Genomic DNA, 14,366 nt, shown 5'->3' on the forward strand with positions numbered 1-14,366 from the left:
ACATTTGCTGGCAAAACCATGGATCCCCTTGCTACCATGAACAGACCTTGCACTTTCCATATGGTCACAGTTTAAAAATATGAAAGCCCAATACATATCAGCTATATTGGGTTGGATTTTATATATTTAGAGTGCCACAACATTTCGGGTAAGCTCATCCCATGCAGCTCGATATACAAGGCCTGTTTAGTTATTTTTTCTTAGCTAAGGCCCACATAGGCTCTCTAGAAACCAACCCCACTGCCCAACGATTCATTTGTGTTCGAAAGGCAGTAGAAAACTAGCATAGTACTCGCAGGTGTTGGATTTTAATGTAAGACAAGAATGTGCATGCATTGTGAAAATATTTCTTGGTATCATAAGAAATCTTGATTCCATAATCAGAACATGGATGCATGCTTTGATAAAATAAACAAAAAATTATATCAACTAATAAATTATAAAAATTGTTAAAATTAGCTAAAAACAAACTGAAAAGTTTAAATATAAATAGATATAAAGATATTTAATCTTATGATATGAAATGCTTTTTAAGCTATTTATTTATTTATATGATAATAACAATAAATTTTTATAAGAAAATTAGTAATTAAAACTTCATATAAAAATTTATAATTGTTAATATAAGTTTGTTATATATGAAATCTTCACCTCATACAATTCCTCATACAATTTTTATTTAATTTTTTTAAGTTATTGGATCTTTTTTATGGGTCAAGAATCTCCTTCCTTCATCTACTCCCTCCTCAAAGTGTAACTAGAACAAATTCAATCATGTTTTAAAGTTACAATTGAATATTTTTCTTTTTTTATATATAATTATTTTCAAAGGAGCTAAAGTTACAATTGAATATTTTTTTTTTATATATAATTATTTTCAAAGGAGAAGACTTTTTTTTTTCTATACCAAATATATAAGGATCCAATCATGATCTTATAATAAAAACAAAAACAAAAGATATTTTTCAATCAACCCTTTTGAGAATCAAAAACATTTTGTCAAGTTTGATTTTGTTTATTTGAAATACAAGCTCTTATTTTTTTATTTATTATTTCCTTTATTTTTTAATTCACTTATATCATTATTTTAAGTCCTATATGTTTGATCATGTAAAATCTTACTTATTTCTTCATGGAGCGAAGGGTTCAAAATAAATCAAATTAATTTTTGATCAAAAATATTGTATGAAATATTTTGTTTTTTCCACTTTTGCTACCCCTATCCTATAGGAACAATGTTTGAATCAATATAGAATCTTTTTTTTTCTTTATCTGCATGAATTAATATTACCACATTCCACTTTTTTCCTGACATGTCTTAAGGGAAATCCTAAATTGGATTCTAACTCGACGGGTTCATGTGAACTTATCTATACAGTCATATACTTTTTGAATATGAATCTATTTTTTCCGACGGGTTCGTGTGAACTTATCTATACAGTTATATACTTTTTGAATATGAATCTATTTTTTGACATATCTTAGTTTTTATGTGTTAATGGGTCTTCAAGATCTTTTGAATGACTTTTATTGTGTTAAAATGATACTTATATGATCCGATCTATCGCATAAGGTACACAGTAGTAATGAAACTAGGAAAAATATAAATAAGAGACATGTTTTTATATTCTTTTAATTTAATTAGTATTAGATTATGACTAGTTAATATTATATTAGTATTAGTTAGAGATCATACCTAATAAGTTCTTTCTTCCGAGATAAGTTATTTGTACAAGTCTTATATTTTGTCTCTACGAATCAAGGAGAAAAAGGCTTAGCAAGAAAAGAATTGTACCATGACAGAAACAATGAGGTTAACATATTTAAAGTATTCAACACATGAATTCTAGAAATTTAATGGAGTTGGACTCTCATGTCAATTCTGATCTTATATGTGTTTTAAAAAAAAAAATTGGTAATTTTTTAGGGTTTTAAAAGGGCTTAGAAACGTATAAAAAAACATCAATGAAAATTAAAAAGATATGCAACTCCAATTCCTTAAAAAATGATAAGATCTTTGGCTAAAAAAAGTGATTGATTCGTATGATATTGAGTCGGCTCTGATTTTTCTATTTTTTAAAAAAATATTAATTTAATAATACCTAGTTAGGGTCTTATCCTACTTGTATAAAATAAAATATGTTAAGTCAAATCTTTTTCAAATAAAACTTGCTTAATTTAGATTGAAAAAAACATAAATGTTTTTTGAAACCATATGTTATGGCTTAAATTTATACTCAATCCTATTTTCAATAGGAATAGTTGACAATCGAATCTAATTTTCATATTATTTTCTTGTTCGTAATAGTACGAAAAAAAAGCTTAACTCCGAGTTATTCAAGAATAGTAACATGAAGTTTCTCGACCTTTTAATTTAGGATTAATTAGTTTTATTTCTCGATAGGAGCAAGGGAAGAGATATAACTCAATGATATGACATATTTTGTTGTATCTAAACTAATATCAATCCAACCCATTTCATGAATAAAATGTGACCAATTAATTAACCAATAAAACTACTTGTTATAAATAACATCTTATTGTTGCATTGAAACATATAAATGCTAACTAATATGGCTAATATTTAACTTGATAAAATGAAATGGTTAAGTAATTAAAAATTAAGATTATTCAAGAATATACATTTAATGCTAATATTATGCATTGAGTTTTTGGCTTTAGATCCATAATAATAATAATAATAATAATAATAATAAAACATTTGTGATTGTTCCTAAAGAAATGAAACAAAATATATGGTATATTTAATACAATTAGGATATAAGATCTAACCAATGCTATATATAGAGGTGCATATATAAAACATTTATGATTGTTCAAAAATAAATAAAACAAAGTATATGATATATTTAATACAATTATGGTATAAGATCTAACCAATATTATATATAAAGGTGCATAATAGATTGATATGAATATCATAAGTTGCCTTATAAGAAAAAATTATTGTTAATGATAAGTTCATCTCGATTCCTTTTTCTCTTTTTTCTATAATCTAAGCTCGAATAAGAAAAAGATAAGAAGGTCTTATAGAAATTGTGGTAAAGAATTTATAATTAAATCTAATCATATTGACCAAATTGACTATAATTATGCATAAGGATATTAGATTATCCAGAGTAAGAGATTTCAAAATCATCACAAACCTAATTTTTTTTCTTTTTATTACAATTTCTAAATTATTACATGATGATTTCAAAACTTTTTGTATGTCTAAAACTATAAATAGGAACATGAACAAATAGACTAGAAACGATATCTCTTATGTCAATGACATTAAAAAAAGGGATATTACATTAATGAGATTGAGATATAGATGGAATATAATAAAATAGAGCCATTTTGAGGTTTCTTATGAAATAAGGCATGAAATGAAGTCATTATGAAGAAATTTCAAGTGTTATAAGGAAAACTTTGAGCTCATATTAATCGAGGGTTGTAAACGGGATTTGAACTCTATATGATCCAATTTCTTGTTGTTTCTTAGTAACTCAGTGGTAAAGCAGTCGACTATTAACTAACTGATTTTAGGTCCAAATCCTACTTAAAAAGATTTTATTTATTCCAAATTCTTTAAGTCAAAATGAGAAGGGTTCTTTTTTTTTTTTATCTTTAAAAGTAGCCTTTCCTTATGCCTTTCCCCCCTTTTATTGCATTATATTTCATTATATCACATTTTGTTTTGTGATATTTAAGAATCATAGTTAGTACCTTGGTGTTGGTAAGTCTGGTTTAGTCCTTTATTCCATAGTTTAGAGCTATTTATAAATAGTAACTTCAAAATTTTTAGATATATTATTACTAGCAAGTGCATCAAATATGTAGTCATCAATTCTCTAATGAGGCCATAATTATTGCTAGTAAACATATGAATTTAATGATGAAAAACACATTTTTTCTATGCTACCAATATTTGTTCATGTTTTGCTATTTTATCCAAGCTTATCTAGGAAGAGTTACGGGGTGTAAAAATATAAATTGGTTCGGTCTAGACATATTATATGGAAAACTCAACATTAACAATACAAAAAATATATTTTTAAATTAATATAAATAGAAAAAAAAATCAAAAGAAAAGAAAGAAGAAATAAGACCATTATATTTCGACAAAAGACCTATACCAAAGTTCCATAGTTTTGGATCCATTATCCCATTCGTGATTTTCCTCCCCTTAGTCCTTCCCTCTTTGCCAGGTTATGGGCAAGGAGGGTTTCGAACTCCCAACACTATGGTTTGTAATCACGTGTTCTAATCCTCTAAGCTACAATCCCCTCTCATTTTTATTGAATTTGTTTCTATAAATACCATAATAAAAGAACCTTTCCTCCCTATTTGTTTAAATTAATTATACAATCCCCCCTTATTTCTTGCTTTCTCTTTACTCTCGTCCTTCCCGTTTGTTTTTGCGTTTTAAAAACGCTTTTGAAAAAAGTTAATTTTTTTATTTTTTTCTTCAAATTATTTTTTTGTGTGTTTTCAAATAATTTTAATGTGTTGATATTAAAAATAATTTTTTTAAAATAAAAAAAATATTTTTAAATGTATTTCCAAGTTAAAAGCAATTTGAAAAGCAATTACTATCATATTACCAAATGAGATCCTTTGTTAAACGACTACAATGCATTTTTTATTTAATAACCCAAGACAATTAGTCATTATTAGACTACAATTTAATAACCCAACACAGTGTTGAGATTATGGTAATCCTCTTTCATATTCTCTTGCGTGGTTTTATAGTTATGGTTCTTTATGATAAACAGTGACTTCTTCTAATAACTCAAGGTTTTGAAAATGATTTAATTAAAAATAACCTAATTTTGCTATTATGATAGGTCTATTTGAATCCTTTGTAGAAGATAGACTGCCAAATTAAGTGGATCTTATTCTCCATCTAGATTTATTTATATTATTAATTTTGTGTAAGTTATGAAGTTTTTGAAAGCTTAATACGTAGCTTGTTTAAATTGATATTGGATTGATACCAATAATACTAGTTAGTTTAGTTTGGTAAGGATACATATATGTTCATGTTTAGAAATTTGATAAACTATATTTGTAATATATATACACACACACACATTCTTAATTAATATTCTATTATTTATTGTTACTAATTAATAAAACTATTTTAAAAAGGTCGAAGGGGAATTATTTTATTTTATAGTAAAAATTTCATTCATTTTTATTATTTCACAAGAAAATAAAAAAGAAAACATAAGATAGTTGAATTTCAAATAGTAAGTTTCACCAATTTACTTCATATTGGTATATTTGTGAGTGTGGTAACGATTGTTTTTTAAAGTGTTGTTCATGTTGAAATGTATCAAAATGATTTTTTTATTTTTTTAAAATTATTTTTAAAATAAAAGTATTAAAATGATTCAAAATATAAAAAAACTAATTTTTAACAAAAAAATTAAATTTTTTGAGAATGTAGTTTACACTACATTCCCAAATGTTATTTTAGAATAGCATATAAAGTATTTTTTATCAAAAAGAAATTTATAGAAAATTCTAGAAAGATACCCATCTTATTTGGCAAAGAAAAATAAAGTACGTATTTTGAAAGAACAAATTAAACATGAATGATTCAAATTAAAAAAAGGAGATAATTAACTGTTATTAAGTGTTTCAACTCCAAAGATTTTAATGTATAGTATAATAATTAAATGAATGTTTCTTATGACAATCAAACATTTTAATGTATATTATATAATTAAAAGAATATTAAGAGTCATTTTATTTTTGCAATGAGATTTTTTTTAATTTAAAAATATTTTAATACATTAATCTTAAAAATAAAAAATAAAAAAATATTATTTTCATATATATATATATATAATTTTTTTTAAAACACCAACCAAATCCTTAACAAAGAAGCCTCAGATCCGATCGCTTTACTTCTCATTAATTTATTTATCCAATCAAAGCTTGGATAAGTAAACCAAAAGCCGCAACTCCTCACCTACAAGGCTCTACTACATACAATTAGAACACAACTCTCCTCCCCCACTCTCACTCACATCGCGTCCGCACGAACTCACCAACTTCGTCAACATTCCTCGACTGCTCCTCCTCCTACTCCTCCAGTCCTCCTCTCTAACACAGCCCACAATGGCAAACGTATTCACCAGCTACCATTTCCATTCCATTCTTTTTTAAATCATTTTCTTGACTCTTTCGTGTCTTTCATGCTTCCATTTTTTTTTTAAATATAAGATCTTTCCTACTAATCTTTATATATCAAAATTATTTTTTTCCCAGTCAAATATACCTAAAGTCTTATGATATCTTTGGAAACGCTATATTTAGTGTTATTGTATTAGGTAAAAGGTAAAAGAGTTGCAAGCACTGCTGCAACAGTGTTCTAATCCAAGAAGTAAATGGCTTTCTGAATAATTAAAGAGCAAAAGGGCTTTATTTTTTTCTTAATTTCTTTATTGAATAGAAGTGAAAACCACAAAAAAAAAAAAAAAACTTCTTTTTTAAAACCTCACGCACTCTACACTCACGTTCAGAGGAAGGAAGGGGAAAAAAAAGGTCACCGTGATGTCTCTCTTCTCTCTATGACCCGTTTATCAGAGAAACTTCATCTCTTACACATCATAATCAAAATCTCTCAATTTTCTCTCTCTACTCTCAATCTCTTGAAAGCCCTAACTTTCAAAACCCTAACTTTTATTCCATCTTCAATTATGGGGGAGGATTTCTTCTCTTTCCATAACTCCAACACTGATGATTCTTCAATCTTCGACTTGGATTACGATAACACTCGCTCCTCCGCTGCCGCCGCCTCTTCCTCCGCTTCGGGTTTATTCAGTTCTACTCTTTGCCGTGGTTGGTTTAGTAACGATGACGATGATAATGATTTTGACAAGCTTTACTTGGTTCCTTATAGGTAACGTTTTCTTCTCACGCTCTCTCCCTTTCTTGTTTGTTACTGAGAAAACCAAGGAAAGGAATAAACTTTCGGTGATTTCTTTTTTTGTGCTGAAAGCAAAGAAGCTGAATTCCTTGAATTCAAACAGAAAAAGAGTAATTATGGTGTTAAATGCAGTGTTTTAGTTAAATCTTGTTGTGTTTTGTGCTGATTTTTTAGGTGGTGGAGTGAGGTGGAAAGTGGTGGTGAACAAGTAGGAGTTTTGTACAATGTGATATCGAACTTTGGTGGTGATGATGCAGAGATTGTACTTGATTTTAGGAAGGAAGAAGGTTGTGAGAGGAGTGAGGATACTGAAGAAGGGTTTTCTGGCCGTGAGTATGCTATAATCTCTGGAAGAATGTGGTTACAGGCGCTTAAACGGTGAGAGCTATTGGTTGCCTTTCCTGTTGTAGATATGCGTGTGATGTATTATGTGTATTCATGTTTATAGAATATGTATTCATTACCTGTATGTGGTCAAGGCATGAGTTGTTTAGGAGTATGGAGCATTTGGCTTACAAATATATTAGGATTTATTTTGGAACTTTCCTTTTGTTCTCCCAATGGTTGTTGATAAACATGTTGGGCTGATCAAGCATTACACTGTGACCCCCCTTTCCGTTTTGTCAATGCATGTGCTGATGTGCTATGTGAATTATGCAAAATTGTTGTATCCTTAAAACTCAGTAGAAGCGAGGGGTTTCTACTAATTTGTGCTTTGATTTATTCAACCTCAACAGGCATAATGATTCTAAAGGAGTAATGAAGGATGTTAGTGGCTCTTTTATTGCTGAAGATTATTCACAGGATGTGTTTCCCATACAAATAAGACTTTCAGTTTCTAGGGAAACAAATTCTTTGGTTGTGAAGATCAGCTCAAAGGTCAAGTTCCTCTCTAAACCTTTTTCTCTTTCTTTCCTTCATTCTTTATTTTTGTGCAGGACAAGGTTTATGAACCAAGTGTATTTGCTTCAATAGTGAATGTTTAAGTCAGATCCCTTCTTGAATGCTTTGCTTTCAAGAGCTTAGTGCCATGGTGTTCAAAACTGGCTTGGGCCAGGTTATTGGACCAGGCACCATCCTTAGTCAGATGAAGTCAAGACCAGTCTTGAGATTAACCAGTTTGGTTAGAGTTACAAGTCTGCACGTCATCCACTATTTTTTTGTGTTGCAACACAACCAAACTCATGTTGTAGGTTTTTTTGTGTAGAACTTAAGCAATATGTACTATTCATTCTCCATTCCTGTTGAACCATGTTTAATTTCGGTTGAAGGATCATTGTGATTTGTGTACGTTTTGAAACTCCACTTGGTACTGCTGTTATCTTGTTGGTTTAAATATAATTTTTTTATATTCTTAATTTGTACAAGGGGTATATCGACCTTTCATGTGTGATTAAAATTCGCTAGTCCCGGCCAGCATGGTAATTCAGTTAATCTAATTAGTGTGCATATATCACAGCACATAACTGAAGCTAAATACAAGAGCCTCTTTTTTTTTTTAAAAAAAAATAAGTCTTCTCTATGATTCTATATTTGACAATCGACTGCAATTTCCAGGACAATATAGTTTCTTCTTACAGAAGAGCTTGCAATATTTTTGTTCCCAAATCTAAGCTGGTTAGTTTTTTATGAACTTTTGTTACCTCACTAAGAAATAAGGATTTATTTTGGGAAGAAGCCTTTCTTGATTCGTTTTACCTCGTGTGCAGTTGCATATATGGGACTTCTCAGGGCAGACAACCCAATTTCTCATCGATGATAAGATCAATCTGCCTAATGATACCCTGGGAGAACAAGGCAAAGAGGTGTCACATTTTATTTATGTTGTTGAGGCCCTTGGGTGATGTTAACCATGAAAACTTCTGAAGTATTGATGTACAAATTTTGCATATTGTAGTTGTTGTTTAGAGTCAATATTTTATCTTATTTTGCATGCAGATTACTCTTGAATTGCAAGCCTATGGATTTTCAGATTCTATGACTGTTAGAGATGAAAACTTTGATGAGATGGTGGAGATGGAAACTTCTTTTGAATCTGGTTCTGTTAAAATGAATGGGTGCACTGACCATGTGCGCTCTTATTCGTCACTAAGGAACTCACAATCTCGGAGTGGATTTAGGGTATTTGGTTACTTGGGTTTGAGGGGATTGCAGAATCTTGGGAATACATGTTTCATGAATAGTGCAATTCAGTGCTTGGCTCACACCCCAAAGCTAGTTGACTATTTTCTCGGGGACTATGGAAAAGAGATAAATCAGGAAAATCTACTAGGGACAAAGGTTTGTGAATCCTCTTTTATATTAATACATCTTCTTCTAGTAACTTTTGCTTCCCTTGCATGGCCATGCCGTTGTAAGTAAATGTTTATTTGTCCAGGGGGAGCTTGCTTTAGCATTTGGGGATTTGCTAAGTAAACTGTGGACACCACGAGATACCCCAGTGGCTCCTGCAATATTCAAGCGAAAACTAGCAGATTTTGCTCCTCAATTCAGTGGCTACAACCAGCATGATTCGCAAGTTAGTATACCTTTTGATTCTAATGTTTGTTTAGTTCCTTCAATTATATCTTCTGCATGTGATAAGTTTCTGTCGTGTTGCATGGTACAAATAGAAATAGCTTCTTAGATCCTCTTTGGCACATGGAATGATGCCTTTTAATACACATGTTTTTAATGTAGGAGTTTCTTTCTTTTTTGTTGGATGGACTCCATGAAGATTTGAATCGTGTAAAGTCCAAGCCATACATAGCCATTAAAGATGCAGAGGGTCGCCCAGATGAAGAGGTAGCAGAGGAATATTGGAGGAATCATCTGGCTCGCAATGACTCGATCATAGTTGATTTGTGCCAAGTGAGTTTCTGTTTTTTGGGGGTAACATGTGTCATATAGATTGTGCCAATTTTCTTGTCTGCTAAGCTGTCTCTTGTCATTTTAATCATGCAATCATCAATACTTGATGATGGTCCTTGGTTCTAGCATTCTTCCTTTCTAAAAGGGGTTTTTATTGGTAGTTCTACTACCGCAAGCATCTTCCAATAACTAACCTCAGAGATCATCAATCTTTCATGATTTATAATTTTAGTGGATTATAATCTATTTTCAATTTGTGTGGTGTTGAAATTCTTTCCTTGAAGTTAAGCCGATTGATGATCTTCCTTGGTTTTGTCAGCTTAATGTATTTATTTTTTTGCTATCATTATAGGGTCAGTATCAGTCAACACTGGTTTGCCCTGCTTGCAACAAGAAGTCTGTCACATTTGATCCATTTATGTACTTATCACTGCCATTACCTTCAACAACAATGCGGACTATGACTTTGACTGTCCTGAGCACTGATGGGATGAATTTACCAACCCCTATTACTGTAACCGTGCCCAAATGTGGGAGGCAAAAAGATCTCATTGAGGCCTTGAGCAATGCTTGTTCTTTGAGAAATGATGAAATGCTGATGGTGGTTGAGGTATGCTGCATTTATGTTCTTGAGTAGTGTGACTGGTTATCAATACTTGAGGAGCTAGTTGCTTCAGTCAGAGGCATTGGTGCTTAATTTGAGAGATTGCTACTGCATAATTTCATTATATCTAGTTTATTTAGAACACTTAATTTGTGATATCTGCTCTTGTTTTACTCAAGCAATTAAAATATGTAGGTGATTCAGGATTAGACAAGGGCTGTGCATTTTAAGTCAAGTTTTGCATATACATTAATGTTTTTGTAACCTTCTTTTACTCTAAATTTCTGATGCTGTAGATATACAAGAACAGAATTTTTCGTCGCCTAACTGAGCCATCTGACTCGGTAGCCTTGATTAGAGACGAAGACAAACTTGTTGCTTACCGGTTACTAAAAGATAACAGAAATTCTCCCATGGTTGTCTTTATGCATGAAAGGGTGGAAAGGTGAGCTTATTTGTACTCTTGGTCTGGGCCATCTGGTTGGCATTCTTTTGCTCTTTTTACTTATTTTAATATTCAATTTTCCTTCTAGTTTGGTATAATAATCTCAAATTTTTCTATATACTGATTTATTCTACAATTGGTGTTCAGGCCTTGTGAATTTGAGAGGGCAATACCAAATCTGAAGTTGTTTGGCATTCCTTTTGTAGCAAGATTAGATAATCTTTATACTGGATTTGATCTCCATAAACAATATCTGAAATTACTAAGCCCACTTCTTATGCCTGCTGATGACGGATTCAATGATTATGATGATGTGGGAATCACAACTAATGAAGATTCTACAATGGAGGATGTAGTTAGCCCTACAACCTTGGACAGTAATACAGGCTCAGACACTGGAACAGAGGATGACCAGTGTTCCAGCTCTGATTTTCAATTCTATTTGAAAGATGGAATGCGATCAACAGAGATAAAGATGAATGAACCGTTACCAGTCCCAAAATTTAGCAATAACTTGGAGGTCTATGTAACTTGGTCGGAAAGTATGATTGAGAAGTATGATACGTGCCTTCTCAGCTCGTTGCCAGAGGTTTTAAAGCCCCAGTTATATGCTAGGAGGCCTCAAGAGTCTGTTTCTTTATATAAATGCCTTGAAGCTTTCTTGAAAGAAGAGCCCTTAGGACCAGAAGACATGTGGTTAGTGTGTCTCCCTCTCTCAATCAATATTTGCATATTTTTTCTTGAGGATTTATTTTGATTTTTACATCTGTTTTTCGTGCCTGCACGTGTTTGCTTGCATGTAATACGACTGTTTGAATTTATTGTGTGTGCACACACAAAAATCAATACAGTTGATACTTTTTTTTTTTTACCTGCTGTTTCTGATGGTGTGATTGTATCTGATTTTAGGGATTGCCCCAGCTGCAAGAAGCCTCGGCAGGCTAGGAAAAAGTTAGACCTTTGGAGATTGCCTGAAATCTTGGTTGTTCATTTGAAGAGGTTCTCATACAGTCGATATATTAGAAACAAGTTGGAAACATATGTGGACTTCCCAATTGATGATTTTGATCTTTCGACCTACACTTCCAAGAAGGACAGCCAGTTTTCCAATCATTATGTATTGTATGCAATAAGTAATCATCATGGAGGCATGGGATGTGGTCACTATGATGCCTTTATTGATGTAAGTGGTGTTCATTCTATTTATTCATTTTCTTTTATTGCCTTTGGTCAAGAGACTGCAGATAGAACCATTTGACAGGGACACTGTCATGCACACACATTGGACAGAGTCATGTAACATAGATCTAGAAAATATTAATTTTTGTCGATGCTTGTTTTCTGTCTGGGCTGGCTTCACCAACCTAGGATCTTTTGATATTAGTGTTTCTCACCTACTTTAACATGAATTTGAAGTTTTCCTAGGTGTTGTAGAATTTGCTGGATGGATATGCTGAGTAAGTATCATCAGGGTGCATACCTTGTTTATAAATTGGCACATGCATTTGTGGGGTAATTGTTGACTATAAAAGTTGACCAATGCATGTCTCCTTCAGGGTGGCAAGCAGTGTGTGCCATGCATTCTATAATTTATAATAACAATCTGAGTTAAAGGTTGTGAAATGAAATTGGCAACATGCATTCTTATTGGAGCTTCCTAGACACCGACTGCTAGTTTTTTGTCTTCTTTACCCCCTCCAAGAGAGATAAGTTATATTAGAAAGTTTGTGATTGTGATAGTCCCAGCTCAGCTCGTTTGTCTTTAATAAGGTGAACAGTAATGCTTTAATTAATGGTACATCAGGATTTCAATGCAATGCATTAACGTGATGGCATGCACCCTTTATCCTAGTTGTTTATAAATCTATTATGGTAGGGAAGGTAAAGGGATTGGATGAGAAGGGGAGATTTACCTGGCCATTGTTTTGGAGTCAAACAATTTCTTTTTGTTTGGTTAGAGATTGAGGAAGGCTAATAATCATAAATTTAATTATGTGTTATTTTTAAAGGTCTTGGTGCTAAAGGTAAGATTGTATTTTAAGAAGTTAATAGTGGAGGCTATGATAGGGAGTTTGGGACCAAAAATCATAAATTAGTTCCCTCCCAGTACATTAACCCCTGGTTTGGTGGAAATATTTAAAAGTAATTTTTTTTTATTTTTTTTTGGTGGGGGGGGGATATTTAACCTCCATTCCTGTTCCCTAAGATTTTCTAAGAAGATTGATTGTTAAATCCCTTCTCAATGACTTCTTTTCTGGGCTCTGTTAGGTATCTTATTTAATATAACTGCATCTTCGCTCTGAGTATTGACAGTGCCCCTGCTGATTATTATATTTCTTGGCCATTGAAATCTCTATATATGTTGCTCATGCTGAAGTTTGAAAAAAAAAAAAAAAAAGGAAGAAGAAAGAAACACCAAGCCATGTGTTTGTGTGTTCTGCTTTGTAGACTCCAGGACAAAGTCATATATTTTCTTGTTTTCAAGTACGTGGTCTAAAATTATCTTTGTTCCTTTGCAGCTTGGGTATCGCAAATGGTACGAGTTCGATGACAGCCGTGTTAGTCCTGTCAGTGAGGATGATATTAAAACATCAGCTGCCTACGTACTTTTCTACAGGAGAGTTGCATAAACATTTTCATATAATTATTTATCACGATTTCATAGCCATTTCAAGGCCTGCATTGCCCGTTAAAGCAGTTTACTCATTAGAATCAGGAAACAATTGTGAATGGAAAGTACAGGGGAGGATTTGCTGTACAGTTTTTAGGGGTGTCAGTGATGTTACAAATTGATCAAGCAGTTTACTCTTCATCCGCAGGAAACAATTGCGAATGAGAGGAAGTAAGGGGAGGATTTTCTGTACATTTTCAGGGGTGTCGGTGATGTTACAAATTGATCAAACACCTTTTATTTACTATGTATATATGCTCCATACAATCAGACGGGAGTTTTGAGATTTTATAACATTTTTTGTCAAAGAGAGCAAGCTGCCATTTCCTTGAATGTGTATATAGGGTACACTGATTTACTCAGCTTATTACATGGGAAAACATGGCTCCTTGATCACAGTTATATTCTTCCACCATCTGTTTCTAGTTACGAGTCAGTCAGTAATCGCAATGTTGCTTGATAATCATAGCCATGTCATGTCTTGTCCCACTGCATGTTCATGGCTGCCTGGCCATTCTCTCCTTGCAGAGATGACTTGTTATTTTGGAAGGCGAATTGAGTTTTCGGCAATGCAACAAGATGTAGTTTTTGTTTTCCCTTCCATTCGGTCCACCGCTTGTATGAGTAGAATTTGATGACTTCAAGTTAGTGCAGGGCAAGCGACAAGGTTACCAGTTAATTCACTGCTGCGTTATATTTAAGGTGATGGATGATTCTCACGGGCACGGACCGTAATGAAGGCTTTTTCATTTTATTCCTGTTAAATTTAAAGAAAATTCAATTATAGATTTATTTTTCTTAATTGTATTTACAATTTCACTACTCATTGTAAAATCCTTGACAGAACTTT

At 32.1% G+C, this 14,366-nt stretch overlaps 1 protein-coding gene across 1 annotated transcript; it reads left to right on the forward strand.

Annotated features, from left to right (window-relative positions):
- Positions 1 to 6,364: 6,364 nt before the first annotated feature.
- Positions 6,365 to 13,979, forward strand: LOC105141053 (ubiquitin carboxyl-terminal hydrolase 8-like). The gene is made up of 13 exons (XM_011048143.1): positions 6,365 to 6,919; positions 7,121 to 7,324; positions 7,684 to 7,825; positions 8,504 to 8,563; positions 8,656 to 8,751; positions 8,885 to 9,226; positions 9,324 to 9,464; positions 9,626 to 9,796; positions 10,149 to 10,406; positions 10,697 to 10,845; positions 10,993 to 11,541; positions 11,755 to 12,028; positions 13,365 to 13,979. Exons 1-13 carry the CDS (start codon positions 6,588 to 6,590, stop codon positions 13,473 to 13,475), a joined length of 2,829 nt encoding a protein of 942 aa, XP_011046445.1. The 5' UTR covers positions 6,365 to 6,587; the 3' UTR covers positions 13,476 to 13,979.
- The last annotated feature ends 387 nt before the right edge of the window (positions 13,980 to 14,366 follow it).

The sequence above is a fragment of the Populus euphratica genome, unplaced genomic scaffold (assembly GCF_000495115.2).
Source record: "Populus euphratica unplaced genomic scaffold, PopEup_1.0 scaffold131.1, whole genome shotgun sequence".
Classification (NCBI taxonomy): Eukaryota; Viridiplantae; Streptophyta; class Magnoliopsida; order Malpighiales; family Salicaceae; genus Populus; species Populus euphratica.

Bases quoted from the DNA above. Each gene is read 5' to 3' on its own strand.
- LOC105141053 (XM_011048143.1), top strand. From the start codon at position 6,588: ATGACCCGTTTATCAGAGAAACTTCATCTCTTACACATCATAATCAAA. The intron at 10,407-10,696 runs GTATGCTGCATT...CTGATGCTGTAG, and splicing joins AAATGCTGATGGTGGTTGAG to ATATACAAGAACAGAATTTT. The intron at 11,542-11,754 runs GTTAGTGTGTCT...ATCTGATTTTAG, and splicing joins TTAGGACCAGAAGACATGTG to GGATTGCCCCAGCTGCAAGA.